Source organism: Centrocercus urophasianus, unplaced genomic scaffold (genome assembly GCF_019232065.1).
Source record: "Centrocercus urophasianus isolate 14NV4802_14NV808 unplaced genomic scaffold, USGS_Curo_1.0 seq_15, whole genome shotgun sequence".
NCBI classification, from domain to species: domain Eukaryota; kingdom Metazoa; phylum Chordata; class Aves; order Galliformes; family Phasianidae; genus Centrocercus; species Centrocercus urophasianus.
Genome location: NW_024884697.1, coordinates 42,602,647 through 42,626,595, shown reverse-complemented (window position 1 = coordinate 42,626,595; position 23,949 = coordinate 42,602,647). Strand labels below are relative to the sequence as shown.

The following is a 23,949-nucleotide window of genomic DNA, read 5'->3' as shown; positions in this document are numbered from 1 at the left end:
AGTAGTTTTTGAAGTCGGACATAGAGCTAGAGTGGTTTGGAGTACACTTGAAATTTTGTTCTTCCCTCCTGTAATTTCATAAAATCATAGACCAAAGTGATGTATTCCCTCTGCTATGAGATCTGAATTAGGTCCCAGTTGTTTTCTTGCACTTCACTTGCCATGCAGACTCCATCTGCCACATCATCTCATGTGAATCACTCACTGCTGTGATTCAGTGCATTCCAGTTTATTCACTGTGCTTGTCAGTTAAATATCTGAACAGTTTGAAGTGCTAAGATCCATCTTGATGTATCCACAGCTCTGTATCTTTCAAAGATTAATTTGCAGTTTTTGCATAAGAAGCAAAGGAGTAGTTCCTGTTCACAGTATTTAAGGAAGGAAAAATCCATCTCAAAATAGTGTTTAGAGTTGCTGATATGTCTTCACTAGAGAGAAAAAAATGCCCACGTTCTGAAATAAAAAGGCATTCTTTGAGTTAGTTCTACAGTTAATATTCTTAAATAGAGTTGTTTAGTGATACAAAGAACCTGTGAAGAACAACTTAAAAAATCTTTTATTTTTCTCTCTTTGGTTTTGTATTTGCAGTATGTCTAGTGCTAAATTGGATTTACAGAAGAAATCTGAGACCCTTGAACAAGCAAAACAGCAAATCTCAAAGCAAGAGGAGGAAAACGCCAGCCTCAAAAAAAATCTTGAGAAATCAAGTCAAGATACAAGTAAACAACTCAAGGAATTAGACTGTAAAATGCAAGCAGCAACATCGGAGCTGCAACAGGTGAAATTAGAGAAGGATACTTTGCAAAAGGACCTTACAGCTACCAAAGAGAAACTCTCGAAAAGTTCTGAATCCTTCAAAAAAAGGAAGGAAGAATTAGAAAAAGAAATAGAAAAAGGAAAAGCAACTGTAGCAGAAATGGTTAGTAGCTTTGTTCATTACACATGAAGTTTGAAGTATTTATTGTGTGATATTAAAACAAGTTTCTGCCTGAAAACAGTATATATATGATGAGACTGAATGGAAGTTAATTAGTGCCACTGTATTGAAGAAAAATGAAGAGGCCATTTTAGTTTCCTTTCCACAGCCTTTTATGTAGAACCTTCCTGTGCACTTGCCCGAACATCCTAGAAAGCTGCATACTGCAGCCAGAATAACATCATGTTGTTTTGGGAGATGCCTAACTTAAGAGTACATATATGTATGAGCACATATATATGTATTATTTCAGTTTCAGAGAAGTCTAGTACATGGCAGTATAGTAACAAATACTTCACCCAAACAGTGTATTATGATAAGAATGGACTCCTACTAGCCTTAAAATATACCTTTTTTTTCTTCCTCCTTTTGCTTTGCTGGAAATACAACTGATGACTGTATCAGTAAATATTCAAATATCTTGCATGTCCCCATTTCCCAGAACCAACATGTAGCTACTTTTATTCTACTCGATTAAAAAATAAATCTGCTCCTAGTTAAAAATAACACTTTTTCCTTTCCTCTTTCACCTTTTTAAGGTAAGCTTTTTTGCTTGCTGTAGTTGCTGCTATTTAAATATTTGTTTTTCCTAAAAGCTTGAAGGTTTTTCTTCTGAGTTCAGACTTTCCAGTCTGATTCTGCTTCTAATCATTGGAAGTCTCGTCACTGACTTCTTGTTCACATAATCTTGCAATTGTATTTGCTCATGAGTTTTAGAACATGAAGAAATTTTGAATTCTGAGAGAGAAATGAGTGCTTGCTATAAGAAGAAGGCTGCCAATAGCAGCTTCCACGAAGGAGACTTCCTAATCAGAAAATCTTTTTGGCACACAGCTGCCTTAAATATGTATTATCAGCAGTAGTACACATACTCACTGTTAGTGGCTGGAATTTTTAACTGAAAATGTTCACAACTGAGGAGGAAAGCATTTTCATTGGAAAAAGAAACAACCACAAATATTCTCTATAAAGGCTTTTGTAGCTCTTATGAAAATACCTGGCATTTGGTCTTAGAAGCTCCCAGAAATATTTGCTTGTGTCTTCTCTTTTATAGGAAAAATCTTACCAAGAAATAAAACAGCAGCTCCAGGTACAGACAGAGTCTGTAGCTAAAGAGAGGAATGAATTGAAAAACTCACTGGAAAAAAAGGAGGGGGTAAGCTGTCTGCTTATTTAGTATGAAAAAAATCAGAAGAGTAATAACATGTTGAAAAGATTGATTTTCAGTTTCTCATGCTGGGATTGTTGAGGGATAACAAAGTTGCACTTTTCAAATTGTAACCCATTTGGGACTTTAAAATAAGGTAATACTAAAAAATTCCTAGATGTATTTAAAATACTGGTTCTGCTCTTACTTATCTGTGCTCTACATACCAATTTGGCCCTGCAGTTTCTTTATTATGGAAGCAGTTATTTTTTTATTACTGTGTCCTCATTTGCTTTCAAACTTATGGTCTGTGAACAATGGAATTGTTTATTTTATATCCTTAGATCTGTTTTCAACTCGGGCATCACTGTGTTGCCTAATCCATATGTTCCACAGGTTTACAGGAAATTTTCATTTATTCTTGGGGATTTGTTTGCTTTTGCAAACTTTTATAATTGCCTATGGCTACATACCAAGTAAAATTTTTAAAGATGAGCATTCAGACAAAATCATTTAGTTCAGCCAGTGTGCTGAAGACCAAGTCCATTTTTATGAATTTCTTGACCTAAACTGTCACCTTTTCCTTAAAGGAACCAGAAAAGCTTAATGAGCAGTGGGCACATTTTGAACTGTGGTGGATTCTTGCTGCCTGAAAGAGGGTTTGTGGATGTGCAGGTGTAATGCTTACAGACAGACCCTTCCTCTGTGTCTGCTTCTGTCTCCTCTCTTGTTCTGGCAGAAGCACTGCAGTGCTCTGTGGCAAGTGCAGGAGGATGAGTTTGGTATCTGCTACAGCTGGCAGCAGGAGAGCACAGATCACCACTGGCTGGAACAAAGCCACTTGCTTTTAATTTTGAATGGGGAAAAAAAGACCAGAACTGACCTAAGGGTAGGAGCTTGAAAACAAGAGGTTATCTTTCTGGTATAGATATTCTTAAAATCTGAATCTGGTTGTCAGTGTTCTTTATTATCTAGCTCTGAAGAAGGAGTTAGCAGCAGTGACACTGGGGGATAGTCTGGTTCTGTATGCAGAAAACAGTGCATCCTTGGAAACTCTGCTACAGATAACCTGCAGATTATTTAAAAAATGTAAGAACAAGTATATTGACTCATGAGAAAGATATTGCCTGGTACAGAGCAAAGCAGCAGATGCACAGAGGGATATAGAAGAGGGCTTTGTAACCTTTCAAGTTACAACCAGGGGACGCTCCCCAACTTGTAGCAGTCTTTTGGATGAGCCAGAGACAATATCTTCAGCTTTAACAGCTTTGACAGGTTTTTCATTTGTGAATTTGTCTGTTTGCAATTTGAACTGTACAGTTTGTAAAACACACAGTTCGATAGGCAGTTACAGGTATAAATAGTGATTTAAATTAAAATTATATACAGTTATTTCATATTTTTGAATATAGATCTCTAAGCAATTGTCAATAGAACTTGACTCAACACGGGCGCAAGTACTGGAAATTCAGGGTCTTCTGAAAGAGAAAGAGAACAGTGAGCAGCATCTTCAGGGAAAGCTGAGAGAGATAAAGGAATCTTTTGAGCAGAAGAAAAAACATAGTGAAACGCTGCAAGCTGAATTAAAAACTGCCCTTTTAGAAAAGGTAAGGCTGGCGTCTCATACTCCTTTAAGAAAATTAATGTACATTTATCTGATAAATGCTGCAACTTTTATGCCAAGGTCTTTGTGATAAACAGCTATTTACTGTAGTCTTGTTCAGAAGGATAAGGTCAGGATGTGGAATCAAGGTCTTCCAAGTTGATGCTGAAATATACAGATTCTGTAGGACCTGAGTTTCAATACATTGGTTAAAAAAAAAAAAAAGGCTAGATTGAATATTTTTATGTTGCTTCGGGAAGATGCTATGAAACAAGAGCTGCTCTTTTCCTGTAAAGCAGTAGAAAGTTTTGCAAGAGCGGTTTAGACAAACTCTGCAGTGTTTTGGAATGTCCGTGGCAGTTTTAAACTCTTTTATTATACCAAAAGAATTTAACTGAGTGACAGTATGAAACCCATAAACCATAATGGAAGGAGTTCAAATGTCTTCCAACATGAGAGAATGTTGTGTTGCGTGCCATGCACTGTTAAATATTGCTCCAGCTTTGGCTGCCCTGTGCTACGTGTTCCAACTTGTGTGTTAGTTGGACTATGGAAATGTAGGACTTAAAATTTTACTTACATTTTCAATGTTAGATCTTATTATGCTTAACTTAATCTTCTGGTTTGAATTAAGTATTGTTAAATTAGTTACAAAATATTGCTATAAAACTGTAAATATTAGATTACTAAATTGCTGTTTCGTAAGTGGAAAAAAAAATTAGTTTTGCAGTAGAAATGTGGTTTATTGAAATGGTTAAGATTACTGTCTAACTTTTACTGGCACTTTTTATGCTCATGTTTCAGGCAGAACTGGAGAATAAACTGCAACAGCAGACTATTTTGTCAGCTCAGGAGCTTAAAGCAGAGAAAGCAAAACTAGCAGACTTACAGAAGACCCATGAAAAAAATAAGGAAAACATGGAAAAGCTGCAGCTGGATCTGTACGGGAAAGAGTCTGAGCTGTTGGCAACCAGGCAAGACCTTAAGGTACTTAGAGACATTTTAATGTTATGTGTGACTTAATACATCTGTGAGTATCCTTTCTGAAGACAGAGAAACAGTGTGAGAACTGTATGGGGTAAGAAAAGAAGTCCCTTTCTATAAAAAGAATTTAGTGATGCTCAATCCCTTCTTGTGGGCCAGAGAACACAGTGAAATTTATTTCAAGCCTCGAGTATTTGCTAGTTCACCTGAGCTACCTTTCCATTTGAGCAATGGCAATATAAGCTGCAAAGTGAAAGCTGATTTTTTAAAAATTATTTTAAGAAATTTTCTTGTTTTTCTTGTAGCTTTCAGCCAATTTAAATAGCATAGCTAATGAAAGCGAAGTTGCTGACAGAACATGAGTAACTGCTGCCTTCTAGATAATCTGACTAGAGTTTTAGTTTTTAGTCTGTTCCTATATCCTTGCCTCTTCCACTTCTTCCTGGCTGATTGTAGACTTTCAGAGATGTCAATCTAATAGAAACAGTAGGCTTAGGGACCTGCCTGGAATGCAGATATCTAATGTGGTCCTTCAAATTTTTGCGATTCTGAAGCAGAATTTACCTGATTTGGTATTAGGATTTAATGCCTTCCAAAAGATCTTGTTGTGAATTGAATCAGTAAAAAAAGGTGTTTGTTCTTTTCCTTTGTTCCTCCCTCCTCCATAGTGATAAACCAGTTAGTCAAAGGCCATGCTGTGCTGCAGAGATGTGTGGCTTTGGCTCCTTTCACTTGCAGAGTTGAGTGGGATTCATTGCCAATGTCTGACGCTGTTGATTTAGGCTTTGCTGAAGTTCTTGGAGAGCAGTAGGCACTTGTGCAAATCTGGCCATCTCATCCATTTTAGATGTTGGCTTCTGTTTCTGTTTGATGACTGCTTAGATTGAGTAGCTCCTTTTCACCTGTCCCAGTGCAGGTGCTTCAGTCTCATCGTTGTAATATTTAAGAGCTTGGAGCCATTCTGGATAGCTCCATGTGAGCTGTGGAGGCCTAGCCAAATTCCAGATTTGGGGTTACTTTAACAAAAAGAAATATCTCCTTTATGTACCTGTCATTGAATCATCCACATGATGTATCATGTGGAATATCTGTGAAAGCTGGAGAGCCTGAGGAAGATTGGTATCCTCAGCACAGAGGTGATGTACCACTTTGGAGGCTGTTTGCTTGGTTATTTATGCATGTATGCATAATAATTAGGGCTAGTGTGGTTTTCTTGGCACAGCTCCTGTTGTTTTTTTGTTTGTTTTTTTTTTTTTTTTCTGTAAAATTTAGAAGAGGGAAAAAAATGATGGAAATACATGTTTAATTGTGGCTGTGCTGTCTCACTGCAATATTAAATGAAAGTAGTAGTGATAACTTGTCTGCAAAGACTGCGAAGAAGGAAGTGTTCAGGAAGGTTTGTTTTGGGAGCTGAATATGTAAATATCGCTTAAGTCAGAAGAACCATATGGCAGAATTTCACAGTCTGGTTCCACATCAGTTATCTGTGATTTGTTTAGACTTAGAGGATTTGCTTAGTTAAGATTTGAGCCACAGCTAAGAATTTTTGGGTAGTTTAGAATGAATGCTGATAGGAGGCCCTAGGGTTCAGAGTGGACGTGATATTATTAATAGGCAGTAGCTGAAGCTTTTAAAACTTGTTTATGAGGTAAATTTAGGTGACTTGTGCAGGATTTTTGGTAGAGATATGAGGTCCCATAGCTCCACAGCTATGTTTAGTCAGCATAGTTTGAAGCCCAGTTTTGCCCAGGCATGGCTAGGCTGTTTTGGAAAATGCCAGCATTGCTAGGCTTGCTTTAGTTCAAAAAAAAAAAAAAAAAACAGAAGTCAAAGCTTAAATATTCTGAATTCGTGTAGCATCATGCTGTTGGTGAGGCCAGAATTCTTGGATGTGAAGATAGATCAAAAAAGGCTGTGAAGCACAGCAGGTGATGTGAGCTGGCTTCCAGGGAGAGGATGGCAGTAGCTGGCTGTACACAGAGCACCATCTGCTGGCTTGTGGCTGTCATGTCACTGCAGGCTGGTGGCTGAGAGCTGCCCGGCTACCCTGTGGCAGAAAGTAGGAAACACTCATGTGAAGCTTTGCAGCTGGGGATGCAGCATGGCAGGAGAGTGCAGCTCCCATACAGCAGTCTATTCTGTGCATTCTGTCAGCACAGAATGAGGAACAACCCCTTAAAACTGCAGTTTCTGATTGAAAGAAATAGAAAATAGTTTATGTAGTTTTAGGCAGATGCAAACTTTGGAGCTGTTGGACTTGCAGAAAGTGAGAAATGTAGGAAATTCTAAAATGAATGATGTTACGGATACTGTGTGCTGCAAGTTTAGTTCAGTTTAAAAAAGGCATCTTTATAGCAGTAAATAAACTCGTGTTTTTTGTCTCTGAAAAAAGAAATCAGGCATGACTATAGTGCTTGTAAAAGCTATGGTTTTTTAATATATCACTATTTATACTTTATGTTTATATATATGTGCATATATATATGTATATAAGTGGGATTCTATTTTCTTTTTTTTCTGGAAATGCCTATTTACAAGAGTTAAAGAAAATGCATAACTAGTACTTCTTCCTTTGTTTTGAGTTAGTGCAAACATACTCTGTGTTCTGCTCTCCTGAACTCTGCCAAATCTTCTCCAGTCTTGGCATCAGTGCTTTTTGTAGTTGATCCTGGTTTCTTCTGTGTTCTCAAAAGAATGTTTCTTTGCCTCCAACATTGGCATCGCTGTCTGTGTGTCTTCAGTGGATGTTCTGGGAGAGTATCTGTGGTGCCAAACCTCAGGTCTGTAAGTCAGGAGACGTTGCCTACAGTCAGTCTAATCCTACTGCTGAAGACATGAAGCAACATTAGGTTAACATCAGTGAGAAATTGCATGCCCCTTCTTTGGGTAGGGAGGGAGGAGAGGGGCACACAGACCAAACTGGCTCATCTGTGCACCTGTCTTGGGATGAATCCAGGTCATGGGAACCAGCTAGTTCTTGCAGTACAGCCCTGTACAAGATCAACCTGAGATGACTTCTTAGCTATACCAGCCAAACTGACATCTGTTTTTATTCACACTAATAAATGCAGGTTGCCTTTTGTTCTGTACATTTTCCTAGCATTTTGTTTTCTTTGTCCTACTAAAGAGCAATCTCATGACGTGTTGGAAGCACACCTGTTGTTTTCTGGAAACGATGCCAAAACTGAATAATGAAGGTGAATAGCATCAGATGTTGTGAGAAGTGATTTTACGTTAGAGATGTGAGCTCCTCAGCAGCCCAAAAGAATCAGGCTGAACTACAGTCTTGATGGAGACTGAACCAGGATAACTGGAATGGTTAGCTGTATGTCAGATCTCTGCTTGTTTCCAAAGGGTGCTGTGAGGGGTTTTTGAGCAAAGCAGGAAGAATGGCACTGATAAATAGAAGGTGAATTGACTGGTAAAGTTATATTAACTGGTGTCCCAGTTAAGCTCAGTAGTGTTATTACTAATCGTAGCACAATTAAAAGTCACTTGCTGTATGGGAGCTGTAGTATGCTAAGTGTGCTCGAAATTTAGACTCCCTTATATTACAGACTACTGAATTGCACAAATGTTTGTGTATAGTACCATGCAGAGTAGGCTGAATGCTGGCAGTGTTCCACCACTAAGTCTGATTTTTTCCAGCAAAATGCTTCAGACGCTACAAATTAGGGTTAGGAAAGATCAGAAATCGATTTGTATTTAAATGAAGATGAGAGCTGCTAAAGCAGATGTATAATTAAGTCAAAGTTGTTTTAGTTCAGTGGTTTTTAAAAGGAACAATAAGTACAAGGAGTTTAATTAGGATTTAGAAAGAAGAGTATCAGCAAAAATAGATAATTATGATAATTGAAATCCTTAGTGGTGCACTAAAGGTAATAAATGGCTTACTAATAATAAATCTCCCCACCTCACACTGTATCTTCACATCAAATATTTCCAGAAAGTAGCTAGATTTTAGTGGTGTAGAAGATGAATTTTTAAATTTTATTTCTTATTGCTTCGTTTTGAAAGAACACGCTTCTACATGTTAGCTAACATATGCCTAAGCCAAAGGCTCAAAAAAACCCAAGAACAACACTTTGAGAATAGTAAATTAAGAGGAGCTCCTAAGTTTGACTTTGCTGTGAGTGAATAGAATGAGTCTTGGGAGCAAGTTTTAGGTTATTGCTTGAGTTTCTGTGACCAAAATATAGAGAGACATCCAAATTTGTTTTCTGTGTAATGGGGAGTACTGAATAATAAATGAGCAAATAAAATTACAGTCAGTAATAGATTTTGAATGGAAGATTACATTTTTTGTTTGAAATGCTGATGAAGCTGATACTACTAAGCATTTTGTTCCAATATTAGCACTTCTTAGGTTGTACATTGCACTTCAGGGTTCTAATAAAAATTTGTGACTGTGTTAGTGCTAGCTTCCTTAAGGCACTGGAAAAAAGGAATACTGGATGACTTCTGAAAACTTCATGCTATGGCTTCAGTGCCACTTAGGTAACAGCTGTATAGAGTTATAATGTGGTTGATTTAGCCTGAGAGTAAACTCAGTTTGTGTAAACTGTATGGGAACTGCTGAGTCACGGCTTGAACCTCTGATTAATCACCTGAGGTGAGCCTTGAGTCAGCCAGAGGAGCACAGGTGAAGGCAATTCACCTGTGCTGCCGGAAGGGGTGGAGCCAGGCTCCACCCCTCCTGGACCTATTTAAGAGCTGGCTACCAGAGGGGAAGGATCTCTTCTGGAGATCCCCTCTTTTGGTATCTTCTGGTGAGCTCAACCCAAGGGTAAGCTCTTCCACTTATTCTCTTTTGTGATCGTTGTCTACTTTGCCTTACTCTCTTGATTATATTGCAATTATAACATCTTGGTTATACAAATTATAACATCTTGGTTATACAAAATTATAACATCTTGGTTATACAGTAAACAAAGTCAAACTCATTCTCTTTTCATCAAACAATCACCCTTCCTTCTTTGCACTTTCATATGCTTTTGTGTTTTGTCTGTGGAAGGGTGCAAACTGGAATATGTATGGTAAGGTATTATTGATGGAAACATTTCTGGGTAGTTTCTTTTTTACCAGGTGTAACTCATGACCTAGAAGTTCCTGTAGTTATATGTTGTCAACCTTTGAAGTGAAGCATTGCATTGTAGGTGACAGTTTTTCCCAGTGGAAAATGATTAGATGAGTGTCAAGTATCTGAAGCTCTTGTACATGCTGGGTAATCTGCAGAGCTGTCTTTGTAATTAGTCCACAGAAGAAAAACTGGCTCTTGCTCAGGAAGAATTAGTTTCCAGCAGAAATCGAATTGCCAGCAATAATCAGCAGATTCAGGAACTGAAGAAAGCCAAGTCAACGCTGGAACAGGATGCATCAAAGAAGGAGCAGCAACTGGGCGAGAAGACCAAAATGCTACAGGATCTTCAGAATGAGAGGGTAAATGTCTCTGTCTTTTGAAGTCTTCACACAGACACTCAGAGATTTCCCCTCCCATCTCCTTTCCATTAATTCCTGCTGGATTTCTAAACAAGGGTTATTCTGGGGGCATGGCACTGTTGCAGAGCATAGCAACAGCGATTTTACTGAATCTGTGGTGCAAAAACTGCTAACAGACAGTTGGAGTGAATTTGCTCTAAAATAAGCTGTTAATTTGAACTAAGTGGCTAGACATGCAGGAAAACGTTATTAGTTTTAAACCTAAAACAGTAAATATGCTGCTAATTGTTTCCACTACTAATCGTGGATAGAGATACAGTTATGTGGCAATTGTTTTCCTACCTGGACCTTTTGCAATCAATTGGTTTGGGTTCTAAACTATTTTTTTCTCTGAGTGAATTTGGAAATCGCTTCTTTAGTGCCTTTTTAATATTTTTTTATGTATTTATTATTTCTCTTCAAGATTTTGAAAGAAAAAGACTTAGCTAATGAAAAATGTAAAACAACAGAGCTCCAGGAAATAAAGAATAGACTTGAAAAAGAAAGTGCCAAGCTGAGCGAAGAGCTTAGAATCTGCAAGCAAGAATTTGAGAAGGTATATTGAGACAAACTGAGTCTTCATATGGTTGGTAATCTGATAAGAAATATGTGCCTACTCAGTATATGTTATCTGGAATGGCTTTACAAAGATGGTAAGATTGCAGGTAAGGGAACCAAAGCAAAGATTTCACTGAGGTTCCTGAGCAATGCAGACTTGATTAGTGGTAATCCAGGAGCACTGGTGCCTGCTGTTCTTGGCCAGGTAGACACGAAACTTGTGTTAGTTTCAGGAATGGGCAGAATGTGCACATCTTGCCTTTTTTTCCAGTTCACTGTGGATTCATTGTGAATATCCTTGCTTGACAAGCTGAAGTGCAGAAAAGATGTCCAAAAGTATAATGAATATAAATTTTCCCATATATTCTAGGCACATCTAATGCTTCTCAAGTATGTGTGGTAGTGCTTCCAGCTCCCTTGATGTGATGTGGTTTTTAAATTTTCTTGAAGAGTCATACTGTGGAAGAAAAAACAATGTCAGGAGCCTCATTAAAGGCTAACTCATTTCCAAAATCAGGACAATCAAATGAGCAGTTTAAAGGGTAAAAACCTGGAGATATCAATTAAATAATTTTTAGTCTTGAGAAAAGCTGACTTATTGCTATGTTCCACTCATGTTAGTCTCTTTAGAAATGAAACTCCTAAAAGGTGTACTTTCCATGTGATACTGTAAGTAATTATATTAACATCTGTTAAACATACAGCATTTAAGTTGCTGCACAAGGATAGGGACTCCACCTGTATACTAATATAACGGAAGTAATGTGGTTAAACTTCATGAAAATTAACTTCATGAAATGAAGTTAAATTTCAGATGTTCTTTTGTTCTCTAGTGTTTAAAAAGTGGTCTTTTCAGTTTAGATAGAAATCTGTGATTTGTTACTGTCAAGCAGTCTATGCCCAGCAATTTCTTGGGTTTGGAGAATGCTTATTGTAATTGTCATCACTTCATGAAATCTGCTTTAAAAGAGAAAACTTATACATAATTGTGTACAACATTGTCACCTTCATGTTTATCTCTTGATCTGTATTCTAGGAGTCAGACTAAAACAGAAATTGTTTCCTATAGTCCCTTACTCTATTTTCCATCTCTTGCCAGGGAATGTATAGATGTATTTTTTATAGGACATCCACTTGTCCTCGGGTTACATTTTCTTGCTGTCTTTGGATTGATTTTAACTTGTGGTGGAAATTTTGATTTATTTCTATAATAAAGCTGACAGTCTCTATTAAGCTATTACTATCTGCATGCTTGGCTGTGCAATTTTAAGGAAAAGGATTCCTGTAAATTCAACTATGTATTCTACTTCAGGATTTATTTATTTTTTAATACAGAGAAACAAACTAATGTTTAGAACCAGATGTATCATTATGCTTGCTTAAAACTTAGTGAATATGTTTACACGTTTAAGATGAAGACAAACCAGCTGTTTTCCATTGATGTTGGGTTTTTACCTTGTCATTCTTACATTTTTAAGGTGATCAGTGCAACCAAGGAACAATGTGAAGTAAATTTTACAACTGACTCTGGTAAATGACAAAGGGCATTTCTTTTCAATGAGTTTTAGAAAATAATCCAACACAGCTTCTGCTATTCTAGTAGAAAAAAATAATACATTAAATTCATTTAAAATAATTGAGTGTTATTAATCTATGTGTAAGCTTAAAATCTTTGACCATGGACATCAAAAACTGACACAATCACTGACACTTGTGCCATAAAACCATCCTTTTTTCCAGTGATAAGATGAAAAAATACTGCTGTGCTCTCACTGGAAAACAGTTACTGCTTTTGAATGTAAGCAAACAGCATTTCAGATGTTGCCTCTCTAACTTTATGTTCTTCATCCTGACAGGAGGTGGCGAATCTCAAGGATGCGAAACAGCTGCTGATTCAACAGAAATTAGAGCTTCAGGGCAAGATAGATAATATGAATTCAACTCTGGAACAGGAGAAGAAAAACCAACAAGCTGTCAAAGATCAGCTGAAAAAGAGAGAAGAGGAACTGAAGAAAGAATGTGCTGAAGTTGAAGCCAAACTGGTTAGTATGGAGAGACTGTAAGACTGTTTTGTGAACATGCCTTTGGATTGTTTTGGAGCTGAGAGGAAGCAGAGAGTTGTAACGCTGATTTTTAAATGACAAGATCAGAGATCTTCGAAGCATTTAATAGTGTGGGAAAATTCAGTAGGAGACAATCTTTTAATAAGTTTCATTGGATAAAAGTAACAATTCTAGAATGGTAAACATTTTTTTGCCTCAATTAAATGTATGGAATATGGAAAAATGCTTGGAAGGTTGTTTTTCATGTTTTTTGTGCCTTATTTAGCATTCAGAGGTGAAAGAGAAAGAAGAAGAAAACCGGAAACATGAGGAGAAGGAGACCAAGCTGACCATGCAGGTCACAGCTCTGAATGAAAACCTGGCTACCATGAAGAAAGAGTGGCAAAGCAGTCAGAGACGAGTTAGCGAACTGGAGAAACAGACAGATGATTTACGTGGGGACATTGCTGTCTTGGAAGCAACTGTGCAGAATAATCAGGATGAGAGAAGAGCATTGCTAGAGAGGTAAGGAGGGGGATCATGATGATGTGGAAGTGTAATTTAGGAAATGGTTAGCCTTACACCAAAGCTTCTTTCAGTTGATTCAGGATTCTGCATTTAAATCCATGGTTGCTGCTCGTACCTGGGCTGTTGGCTGTGGCTTTTGAGAGTGAAACCTTCTATTGTTCCTGCCAAAGCACAGCAAGCATTGTGAAAAAACTGTACTCTCTGTGTTTGACAGGGTGATTATATTGCAGGAAATCAAGCAGGCTTATCAGATCCTTACTTCACCGGAGTACCATATTTGTGCCTGTGCTTAAAGATTTATGCCAATCCTCAGGAGCCTTCTAAATCTATTGGGTGCCTCTGAACTTTGAGGTGTGTAGGTTGTGGCTTCTTATCTCATCTGTTGCGTGACCCTCACAAAGGCTGGCAAGAACAAGCCTCTCTTAAATAAGAATCTTTCCCTTCTTCATCACTCTGAGGCTCCTCTGTTTTGAATGAATCAGAGCAGATGCACTAGTAATAGTAGTAATGCACTAGTAATCTTGACAGCTAGACCCAGCTCCTTAGAACCTCCTACAACACAGAATATGCTTACATTTCTAGGTTTGTCTACTACTCATGTCAAAAGACTGAACATGTAATTGGCTTAGACTTTCTAGGATTAACACTAGTCATTACTTACTCCTGAAAAACTAGAATCTTCATTTATCCAGTTATTTTTTAATTTCTTTCGTGCATTTATTAAGAACTATGCAAGCAGATCTGCTTTCCTTCAGACAGCAGGAGGCCTGCAAGGTTGCAGGAGCTATCTGAAAGCAGAGATTACAAGGGTTGCAACATCTGCAAGACTGTAAAACTTTTCCATCTATTTCCTGAGATGTTTGGTGAAGGCAGAATGGAAAACTTTTCTCTCTCCTGTCAAGCTTGTTGATTGGCTTTTGAGCAGTAAGCTTTGGGGAAAAAGTGGAAACGGTTCAAATCAGATTCTTTTTCTTTGACAGTTCATACTATGCTGAGCTCATCCAGTTACCATTTTACAGCTTAATAACAAAACACATTTTAAAATACAGCTTTCAACAGTTAGGTGCATTTTAGCTGATAGGAAGTGGCCTTACTAAAAGAAAAGGTTACTTTTCTCCTCTGTTATTTGAGCTGATCTACTACAGATGCTTTGTGAGAGTGTCCTGTAGCACAGTGATGTTTATCAGAGGATGCTGATTGATGGGCTGCATTCAGTACTGTCTGTGGTGTTGGGAATAGCCCCAGATATCTGGAAACAATGCCAGATAATCTGAAATTGGTTGTTGCAACAGAATATTTTTGCCAGCCAAGGCATCCAAGAACTTTTCACAGCAAGTATATTTTCAGATGGATTTTACAAGACTAACTATTCTTCTCAATCACGAGAACCTGCTTACAGGAGGCAGAGTACATCTCCTCATATGCTTTGAATTGACTACTCACTGTTTATCCTTAGGTGTATAAAAAGTGAGGGAGAAATTGAAAAGCTTCAATCCAAACTTGTAGAAATGAAGAAAAAGCTGGACAACACTACTGCTGCAATGCAGGAGCTAGGCCGAGAAAACCAGTCGTTACAGGTATAATTTTAAGCAATTAAATCTGTTGATTCTGTCTGTGGGGCTTGTGAGAAACGAAGGTTGTGTCACATTCATGGTGGGTTACCTTTCCACAGTGATTAAGGTGTTCTTGCTCACCACAGGAACAATACTGCTTTCTGTAGGTTAACTCTGCTCAAAGTTTTATTTTGGAGAAAGCATGAGCTGTCAGTGTTACGTCAGAACTGTTGTTTTTACTGCACAGTACGTGCAGTGAAATTGAGCAAATTAGGAGGCATTAGATATGCATTTTGATTTTTGTTATTTTTGTAAATTTAAATAGATCAAACACACCCAAGCTCTCAACAGGAAATGGGCAGAAGACAACGAGGTACAGAATTGTATGGCCTGTGGGAAAGGCTTTTCAGTGACAGTGAGAAGGGTAAGAGTGTTTTCCTGTGTTTCTGTGAGGATTTTCTTTTTTCTGTTGCTTTCAAGGTATTTTACATGTGATACACTTTAGAAAATGGCTTTAAAAGTGTTGTGATATTTGAGATGTCTTGGAATACAGAGGCTTCTGATGCCTTAAATACTAAAGGTAATGTTTGTGGGGCTTACTGTATTCATGCTTGCCATTTTAAAAACATTTATTTATAAATAGCGTTAAAAATTTCAGGCCCCAAGAAAGCAAAATTGTACTGTTATGCGAGTAGTTACAGTAAACTTTCTTATAACCTGGACTATTAACTTTCTTACATTCTGGACTAGACTTACAAGTGGAAAAAGTAAGGTGAATTTGTTGAAACTGGATATGTGTGAAAATATGAGACGTTAACATGAGCTTTGTGACTGTATCTTTGTAAGCACTAGCTAGACACAGAACAGAACAAACAACTGCCTGTGCTCTAGCTGTGAAACAGCTGTAGTCAGGTAAGGTGTTAGCACCCCTTCATTGTCAGGGTCTACTTTTCGTCCAGAGATTATCATTATATTCCTCCATCAAGTGACTTGGCAGTGAAGTAATTGAGGGATATTCATGAGGTTTATTTTGCAGTGCTTCCTGTCTTCTTGTTAGGTGGTTCTCCCTGTCCTGTGTTATGTATTGTCATGTCTTTTGGGTAGTCTTTGAACAAAGGCTGCTGGGTTGTTTTATTCAAGGGTACATCCCTAATGTGAAAACAGGAAGGAAGAACATGTTTTATGCAACCAAAAAAAGTTAAAGAGGAGAAATTAATAAGGAGAATTAGTTGCAACCACTTCAGTTCTGAAACTAGCATAGACAGCACTCAGTGAAGTAGCACTTCTAATGATTTTACTCCTATATCCTTTAGAAAGGATTTATTCTGTGCTCTTCTATGTAGATATAAACTCAGGGTGCTGTGTAACTACTATTTAAAAATTCAAACTTCTGAGACATTAGAGAGTTGAGTTGACATGATAATGATCTTTCTTAATGATCTGTGTCCATAGAACTGTAATCAATATTCACAATATATGTTTGTTTTCTCTTTCACAGCATCACTGTAGACAGTGTGGAAATATCTTTTGTGCTGAATGCTCAGCAAAGAATGCCTTAACTCCTTCTTCTAAGAAGCCTGTCCGAGTCTGTGATACTTGCTTTAATGACTTGCAAGGATAACTGGTGTGAGTGACAAAGAAATGTTACACTAAAATTTATTATTTCTGTTGATGCACTTCATTCAGCACTCAGACTACTACTCAGTTTGGACAATGATTGTAACATTTGGCAAAATTGAGTATATTTTAAAATGTTTATTGATACCAAGTAAAACTATTGTATTTTTTGTGAGATATGGGCTCAGATCACTCAAGCTTATTGCTGTCTATCCTGGAAAGAGCTTCTATGTCTAGATTAGAAATACCCAGTTATTTGTAAATAAAGTTTAAACAGAGGAGTAACAATGTATTTTTTTATCTTTATTTTTTTTTTTCAAGAAAAATGCGTTTATGTGATACTGCAGTTTATTCTTGTTTCCTTCAATGGAAAAGGAAGATGCAAAAACTTGTGAGGATTTTGTGTATCAAATGTTGCTGTAATAGCATAACTCATTGTTGCATTTGTTTGTGTATCTGATGGTCTTTATAACCCCTTGTGGTTCTGTTTTCTTTCTTTCTGGTTTTAGGACTTTTCTCTTTAAAGTTTGAACTCCACAGTGAGGGTTAAATTGCTGGAATCAAATCTCAGTTTTATTTGCCTGCTCAGAATTTGTAATATCAGCACCTGAGTTCTTACTAAACTACAGGACTTGGATACTGGAATGTCTTTATGCATACTGTACTGCATAGTTTGTGTGTGTATACGTGAACAAATGATGAACCAAGTTTAGTGGGCACTGTAGGAACATTACACGAAGCTCTCCCACATGGACTGATTTCACTTTTACATATTTGATGAATTGATTTTAATATTTCAGAAACCCTTTACATGCATGTTTTAAAAAACAAACAGTGCAGATAGCCTGTAGTCCATTTGTCACCATGCCCATACTCTAGAAGCTCCAGGAAGTCCTTGTGGTTCTGAGGCATATCCTGAAATTCCACACTAGAAATCCTACTAAGGAAAACTCTCTTCAGAGGGTGCTACAGTTAAGCTGAACTTTTCTCCTGTCTCTTCCTTCACCTTTGATGGAAAAAGCTGAACTCCTGGTACTCTTAGCAGACCTCATTTTTCCACTGTTCCATCTGTCCCCTGTTGCTGAGGGTTCTTACATTGTATTCTAGTTCAATGATTTATTCTGCTTATGCAAATCTCCTGGTGCTGGCTTAGCTTTAAACCAAACAGCTCTAAATAAGCAGGTAGATATATACAGGTTTAGATCATAGATTCATTGAATTGCTTGGGTTGAAAGGGGCCTTTAAAGATAACTACTCCAACCCCCTTGCAATGGACAGGTTGCTCAAAGTCCCATTTGACCTGACTTTGAACATTCCCACTGATGGGGCAGCCACAGATTCTCTGGGCAATCTCTTCTGGTGTTTTACCACCCTTTGTTTGTTCAGATTTTACTTTTCTGTACTAGCAACGGAGGTTTCCTGATGTGTTCATGTAAATTCCAAATCTTTTTCTTGTGTTTTTCTCTACACTTGTTTTTTTCCTGCCAGTGTCTAACTGTGCCTCTCTTTGAAATAAGTATCTGACATTTGGCCTCAAAACTATTGATATTATTTCTTCTGAGCTAAGGTTTTCTCTTGTGATACTTAGATCCCCTTTGTCTTGAGTACTCTAATAAATTCCTTACAACCCAAGCCATTCTCTGTCTTAAAAATTTGTGCTGGCTATTTGGAGATAAGGAATATGTCCTCAGTTCCTCTACTCCTTACCTCCCGAGGTAAAGAAACAAATTCTGTTACAGTGGTGGACAGTTAGCCATCTTTAGGTAGGTTTGTTTAATTTTATGTACTGACTGGTCTGTATGTGAATGAAGAAGAGACTTTTGTGAAAATTGTCCAGTCCTGACTCTGAAATGAAAACACTTCTTAATCCCTCTTCCCCAATAGTGATCTATGTTTCTTATGTAGTTACCTAGTTCTAAATTTTCATCCTCAAGGATTCTTTCTCAACAAATTTTATTATTTCCCAAAAGCCGGCTGAGTTATTTAAGTAGTTCTCACAACTATAAAAGGGCTTGGAATAAAAGCATGATGACGTGAAATACTTACCAACTTTTCTAGTTTGAATTTGAGAGTTGTTTGCTTGAAAGAAACTGTAGCTGCAGTGACTCCGTATGAACAGATCTTCTGGACTTGCTGCATCTCCTTGTTATTGCAACTGCTCAAAACAAGAATTGTTTGAATAGAAAGTAAGAGCAGAATTTTGCCTCTATTTCTTCTATTTATTTATTAACTGAGTTAACTCTGTTAACTGAATCCAGAATGTTTGCTTTCAAGCCTTTCTTTTTCTGACAGGTGACTTCAGAAATCTGGCAAAGTTAAAGAGATTGGAGTCTTGCTCTAGTGTAGGTGTGGTTGTGAAACAGATGGAGCCTGGTGCTGCTTTCAGAGCAAAGGGCAAACACATTAAACTGAAGGGATTTTAAGAGTGAAGGGCAAAGCTTCCCACAGCTGCATGAAGGACAAAATGTATGTGGTAGATGAAGACGGAAATCTCTCAGGAGAGCAGGGGAAGTGGTTAAAAGACTCACTTGTGTTCAGATGTTTTACTTTTGTATGGGGACGTTTGAAACCTAAGGAGATGGCTCTACAGTAAGGAGAAAATAGTAGAAGTTCTAATAGAGTTGTTCTTGGTTTAACCTTTTGCAATGCTTTTGTATAAAGATGAGTGAAGTCACCTCACTCAGCTGGCTGCTGAAGCAGTGTGTTTGGTTGACCACAGGATAACTCTTGATGTGGAGCTCCCCATTTTTGGGGTGAAACCAGCTGTTTCTTTTTTTATTTTGGTTGCTTTTTGATGACACAGTGACTTTTTGAGGGGACATAAATGTTTTTGAAATACATATTTGCAGAAAAATGAATTGTTAAAATCAGGAGGAACAGTGGGGCAGAAGCCTTCATGCTTTAGGACTGATCTACAGCAAAGTTGGGAGTTCTACAGCTTTTCACTGGAGTGCATTAGTGTCTCCATGCTAAATCTTATGCTCCTATGCTTTTGTTAGGTGCAGATCTGTAATCACTGATGAATTGATGGACCATATAATGCTGTCAGCCTGGCTTTCAGGTTGGAACCCGTGCTCAAGCTTGGGAAAATGACCTATGAGGATTATTATTATTATAAGGAAAACTGGAAGTTGAAAAGCTCTGTATTTGTAAATCTGCTCACGGGTTCTGTCACTTTGATGGATGTGTTTTCAGTAGGAATATGCTTTTTTTGTTATTGTTGTTGCACTGCTTTAAAATAGAAATAATAGGAAAAAGCCTAGTAAAAAGACTGGTAAGTTTCACTGCACAGAGTTAAAGGACTCTGGACAAAGTAGTTGAGTGCACTGATTTTTCTGACTACAAAAACAGAAAGAAATTGGCAGAAGAAACTTGAACATGGGAACCAGAGGACATGGAGTGATTTGCTTTAGCCTTTAGCAAGAACCTCGTTGCTGGTATTCACTGAGGAGGGGCTATAGTGAAACGAGATGCGGAGGGGAAAAAATGGTAAAATATATGCTTGCAGAAGTAGGTATGTGGGATCCTCAAGCTGCCTTTGATTGCCAGTTATTACTGTGGCATCAGGAATGTGACAGTGAGCTGTGGGATTTTTTTCCCTGAAACTGGATTAAGCCTCCTCAGAGAGGACATTCAGAATCTTTAGTGGGAGCAGAATGTGAAACACCAGCTGCTGCATGGGCTGAGGCAATCTGTGGAAACAATTGAAAAAGTATTAAGGATGGTGGTATTAAGGATGGGGAAAGGTTCTTTTAACTTTTTAAAGGCACTGCATCTCTTTCTAATCAAACAGCCATGATCCCTTGGGGTTGTTGCCTCTAAAATACCAAATCATACTGTTTTTATTCCAGCCTCATGTCAGCAATACATGCTTCATATTTCTACACTGCAGTCCCTGTGGAGGCAGGTTGCATTGTGAGGCTCGATTGCAGGCTTTTGATCTTAGCTGGATATGCTTCACTGTTGTTTCTTCTCCCTATGTATTTCTTCCCTCCAGTGACCTTCCCCTTTCTACAACAATTTAACAAAGAAAATAAAACAGAGTCACAGTAGGAGAACTTGCTGTCTGCAGATGAGGAGACGAAGGGAAATTTCGCTGCTGCTTCCAGCAGTGTTTTAGCTTAAAGTGCAGTTTTTTTTTCTTCTGTTTTTGAAAGGTGTTAAGTAACCAAGTTGTTGTGGAGTGTGGAGCACTAGGCTTACAAGAGCAATGAGTATTTTTGTTGGTTTTGGAACCATCAGGATTATTTGTGAATCCTCACTAGGGAGCTTTTCTTAGTGGAGGAAAAAGGGTATTTGGGAGAACAAAGTAACCTTGTTGTGTTTATATTACATTAGCAAGAATAATTGAACCTCAGATTCTAGAGGTGAGAAAAATGACATTCCTGAAGAGGGGACCTGGAAAACTCAAGTATTATTCTGGATTGTTAAATGCCAGTTAAATGGAAAGTTGTAGCAAATGTTTTTTTGCAAAACTTAAAAATTTATGACCAATAGTCAGTGTCAGACAGAAAACTGCTGGAGCTGAAGTTCAAAGAGAGCATAAACTCTGCCAGGAAGGATGACACAGTAGTTTAAGAATGCTAAAACTGATAAATTACTCCTCCAGGGTACCACCTTTCCACACACATTCTTGTGGGACTAGGAAATAACACTGTCATTTGCACTATGCACTTTTGCTGTCTAACTGAATATAATCTGGAGTAAGTGGAATAGCACTGTTGGCATTGCATGTGTTAGCTCTAATCAATGAACAGAAGGTTTATCTTCAGCTGGACTTTTCATTGTATTACATTTGGCCCCTTGCTATGTAAGGAGAATTGCACTCATAATTACTGTGTACCAAAAGCAGGATCATCTGAGAGCACATGTAACAAGAAAATTCATGTAGTCACGCACACGTTGTCTTTGTAGAACTTCATTTTAAGATTATAAAATGAGAATACGTGAATTTTATATATTTTCAAGGTTTTTGCCAGTTGTTCAGTTCTTCATTTATGAAGTATTGACCTCACTGTCTCTTCTAGGATAAGTCAGAAATTATTGGCTAACAACAGCCCCTCTCGAAAAGCAGTAAATGGTGTACTTTGCAAAACCAGCAATAATTGGATAATGAAATCCCTCCACAGAAACTCAGTTTTTCACTTTTTATTTTTCGTTTTTAAGGGGCACTGAACAAAGAGCTTTGCATCTTTAGAGAGAGCGTTAGATGCGTCTTATGATCACAATAACAAATAGGTACTAGTTAGTGTCATAAACTCTGCCTTTTGTCTGTAGCGTGCCACATACTATGGACTCACTGTGCAGCAGATACAGGAGTATCAGATCAATTGAAGATTACTGAAGCCCCACTAACTCACTTGGATGAGTGTTATGATGAAAGTAGAAGCCTGGTGGTTATGTTTTCCAACCTTGCATCCCCCTATGACCTAAACTAACTAACTAACTAAATCCGTTTTCTGCCTTTTGTGGGTAAAGAGGGCTTGGAGCAGGGCTCACTATTAGATGTGGCAGGCCCAGGCTCCTGCTGTTGGCTTCCTGGCAAAGTGCTCTGTTGTATCACGTGGAGCCTTGATTCCTGGCACAAGAGGGGTGTTTAGGAGAACGTCTTGCTGAGTTAGCAAATACCAGAACTTTTTATATTTATGTGTCCAAAATGCTGCTTGTATAGGATTTGTCACTTTTGTAAGAAAAGAAGAAAAATCACAAAAAAAAGTCATAACCCCCCCCATCCCCTATTACATAAGATTTCATTTGAACTACCTCTCAGCGTAAGATGCAAACATTAGGTAAGTTGAATGGGGTTTGCTCACTGTCACATTACGTAAAAGTTAAAGTGAATGCCAAAATTGCAAAAGTTTATCACCAAAAAATAATTTAAAAAGAAACCACGATGAAGTCTTTCTTTTTATGTGTTTGGAAGTATCCAGTAGTTTCAAGTTGCTGTAAACTCTGTTGTGTTCTTTTAACTTCTGTAGTTTTAGTCTTGCAAACTCTAGCTGCTGAACAGGAGGCAAATCATAACTACAAGCTTTCATAATCACTGTCTGCTGAGTAAAGACAATTTTGTGTGCAGCATTGTTGTTTGGCTATGGAAAGCCTCATTCACCAAATGTACCATTAATTGAGTATTTTTTTCTTCAGTACTTGAGATGTGAACTTGATGAATGTTTTCTGTAATGGATGCGTGCCACAAACTGCATTGTCTGGTTTGCCTCTTTCCTGAGTTTCAATGATCAGTTTATTATTGCGGATGTGAATATGGCACATACAACTTATTTTCTGCATAATTGTATAAAATATAAATGGAAAAAAGTTTAAGATCTTACGCAGTATTTAGAGGTAATGTATTATAACAGCCTTATGATGCAGTTTTACTTACAGAGTACTGCACTTCTTTTAAACTGGATCATACCATCTTGGTAGGTGTAGATCAACTTTGCATGAGTGTGTTTGGGTTTTATTTCTTTTTCATTGAAGTTTAATTCTTAAGTTCTATTTCAGTGTTTGTGTTTACTACTTGTGATCATGTAGTTGTGCCTTACATTGTGAAAGAATTTAGTCCAGCGTGCACTGTAATTCCTAAACTCTGCAGTTTGAAAGGTGGCTGTGGATTTGGATGAGAAAATGACACCATGCATCAACCAACCAGTTCTGTATAAACTATGATGAAATGTTATTGAAATGTAATTTTTGTTTTCTAACCTGTTACAGGATTGATGAATGACAATAAAAGAAAAAATTAGACCTTTCTAATAGACCTTTCCATCATTTGCTTTAGACAGCAACCTGCTTGGAAAAGGGGGATATATCTGGTGGGAAGCCACACTTTTAAAAGCAAGCTATACACGCAAATTTCTTAGACTTGTGAAAAACTGCAACAGAAACTTTCATGAGGAGACTGTAATCAAGCTAAATTCAGAGTTGTTTTTTCTTTTCCCAGTAATTGCACAAGGCTTTTGTCGGTCAGACATGGCATTCAGTGTGATCTGACAAAGGATGTAACTGGAAGACTTAGGTGGGGTGCTTGTTCTAAGACTTCAGATTAAGGATGTGTTCAGCTGTTGGGCAAAAGCCGCATGAAGAGCAGAGGGAGAACCCAGGTGGTCAGTGTATGTACAATCAGTCCCATGATGAAGTGGCAACTGAGTTGTGGAACAAATTCACAAATACTACAGTTAGAAACTGAAGCAGATCTTCCTAAGATCTCTGCTTAGTATAGAAAGTTTGAGAGAGGTCTTCTCTGAAAGGCAGTTCAAGTTGGGAAGTTCATTTCTGCCTTGATTGCTTTCTGGGGCATCTTTCTCCTCAGACCACGTAAGAGCCTGTTAAGTTTCTCTCCCTGAACACAGTTAGGGTGCGAGTACTGCCTTGCCCCAGCATGTCCTCCTTTGGAGGTGGGCTGACCTCTAGAAAATGATCTCCAGCACTGCTTAGTTGCCTGGTAAACTAGACAGACCTGC

The 23,949-nt window shown here is 37.8% G+C and overlaps 1 protein-coding gene across 2 annotated transcripts in view; it reads left to right on the top strand.

Annotated features, from left to right (window-relative positions):
- EEA1 (early endosome antigen 1) overlaps positions 1-23,242 on the top strand; it is a 164,022-nt gene extending 140,780 nt beyond the window's left edge. For both annotated transcript variants that reach the window (XM_042815409.1, XM_042815410.1), the window contains 11 exons: positions 589-919; positions 2,031-2,132; positions 3,536-3,730; positions 4,531-4,713; positions 9,964-10,149; positions 10,613-10,744; positions 12,603-12,788; positions 13,075-13,313; positions 14,773-14,893; positions 15,195-15,293; positions 16,368-23,242. In XM_042815409.1, the coding sequence (XP_042671343.1) occupies positions 589-919; positions 2,031-2,132; positions 3,536-3,730; positions 4,531-4,713; positions 9,964-10,149; positions 10,613-10,744; positions 12,603-12,788; positions 13,075-13,313; positions 14,773-14,893; positions 15,195-15,293; positions 16,368-16,490 (1,897 nt within the window). In that variant the 3' untranslated portion in view covers positions 16,491-23,242. The remainder of the gene's footprint in view (positions 1-588; positions 920-2,030; positions 2,133-3,535; positions 3,731-4,530; positions 4,714-9,963; positions 10,150-10,612; positions 10,745-12,602; positions 12,789-13,074; positions 13,314-14,772; positions 14,894-15,194; positions 15,294-16,367) is intronic.
- The last annotated feature ends 707 nt before the right edge of the window (positions 23,243-23,949 follow it).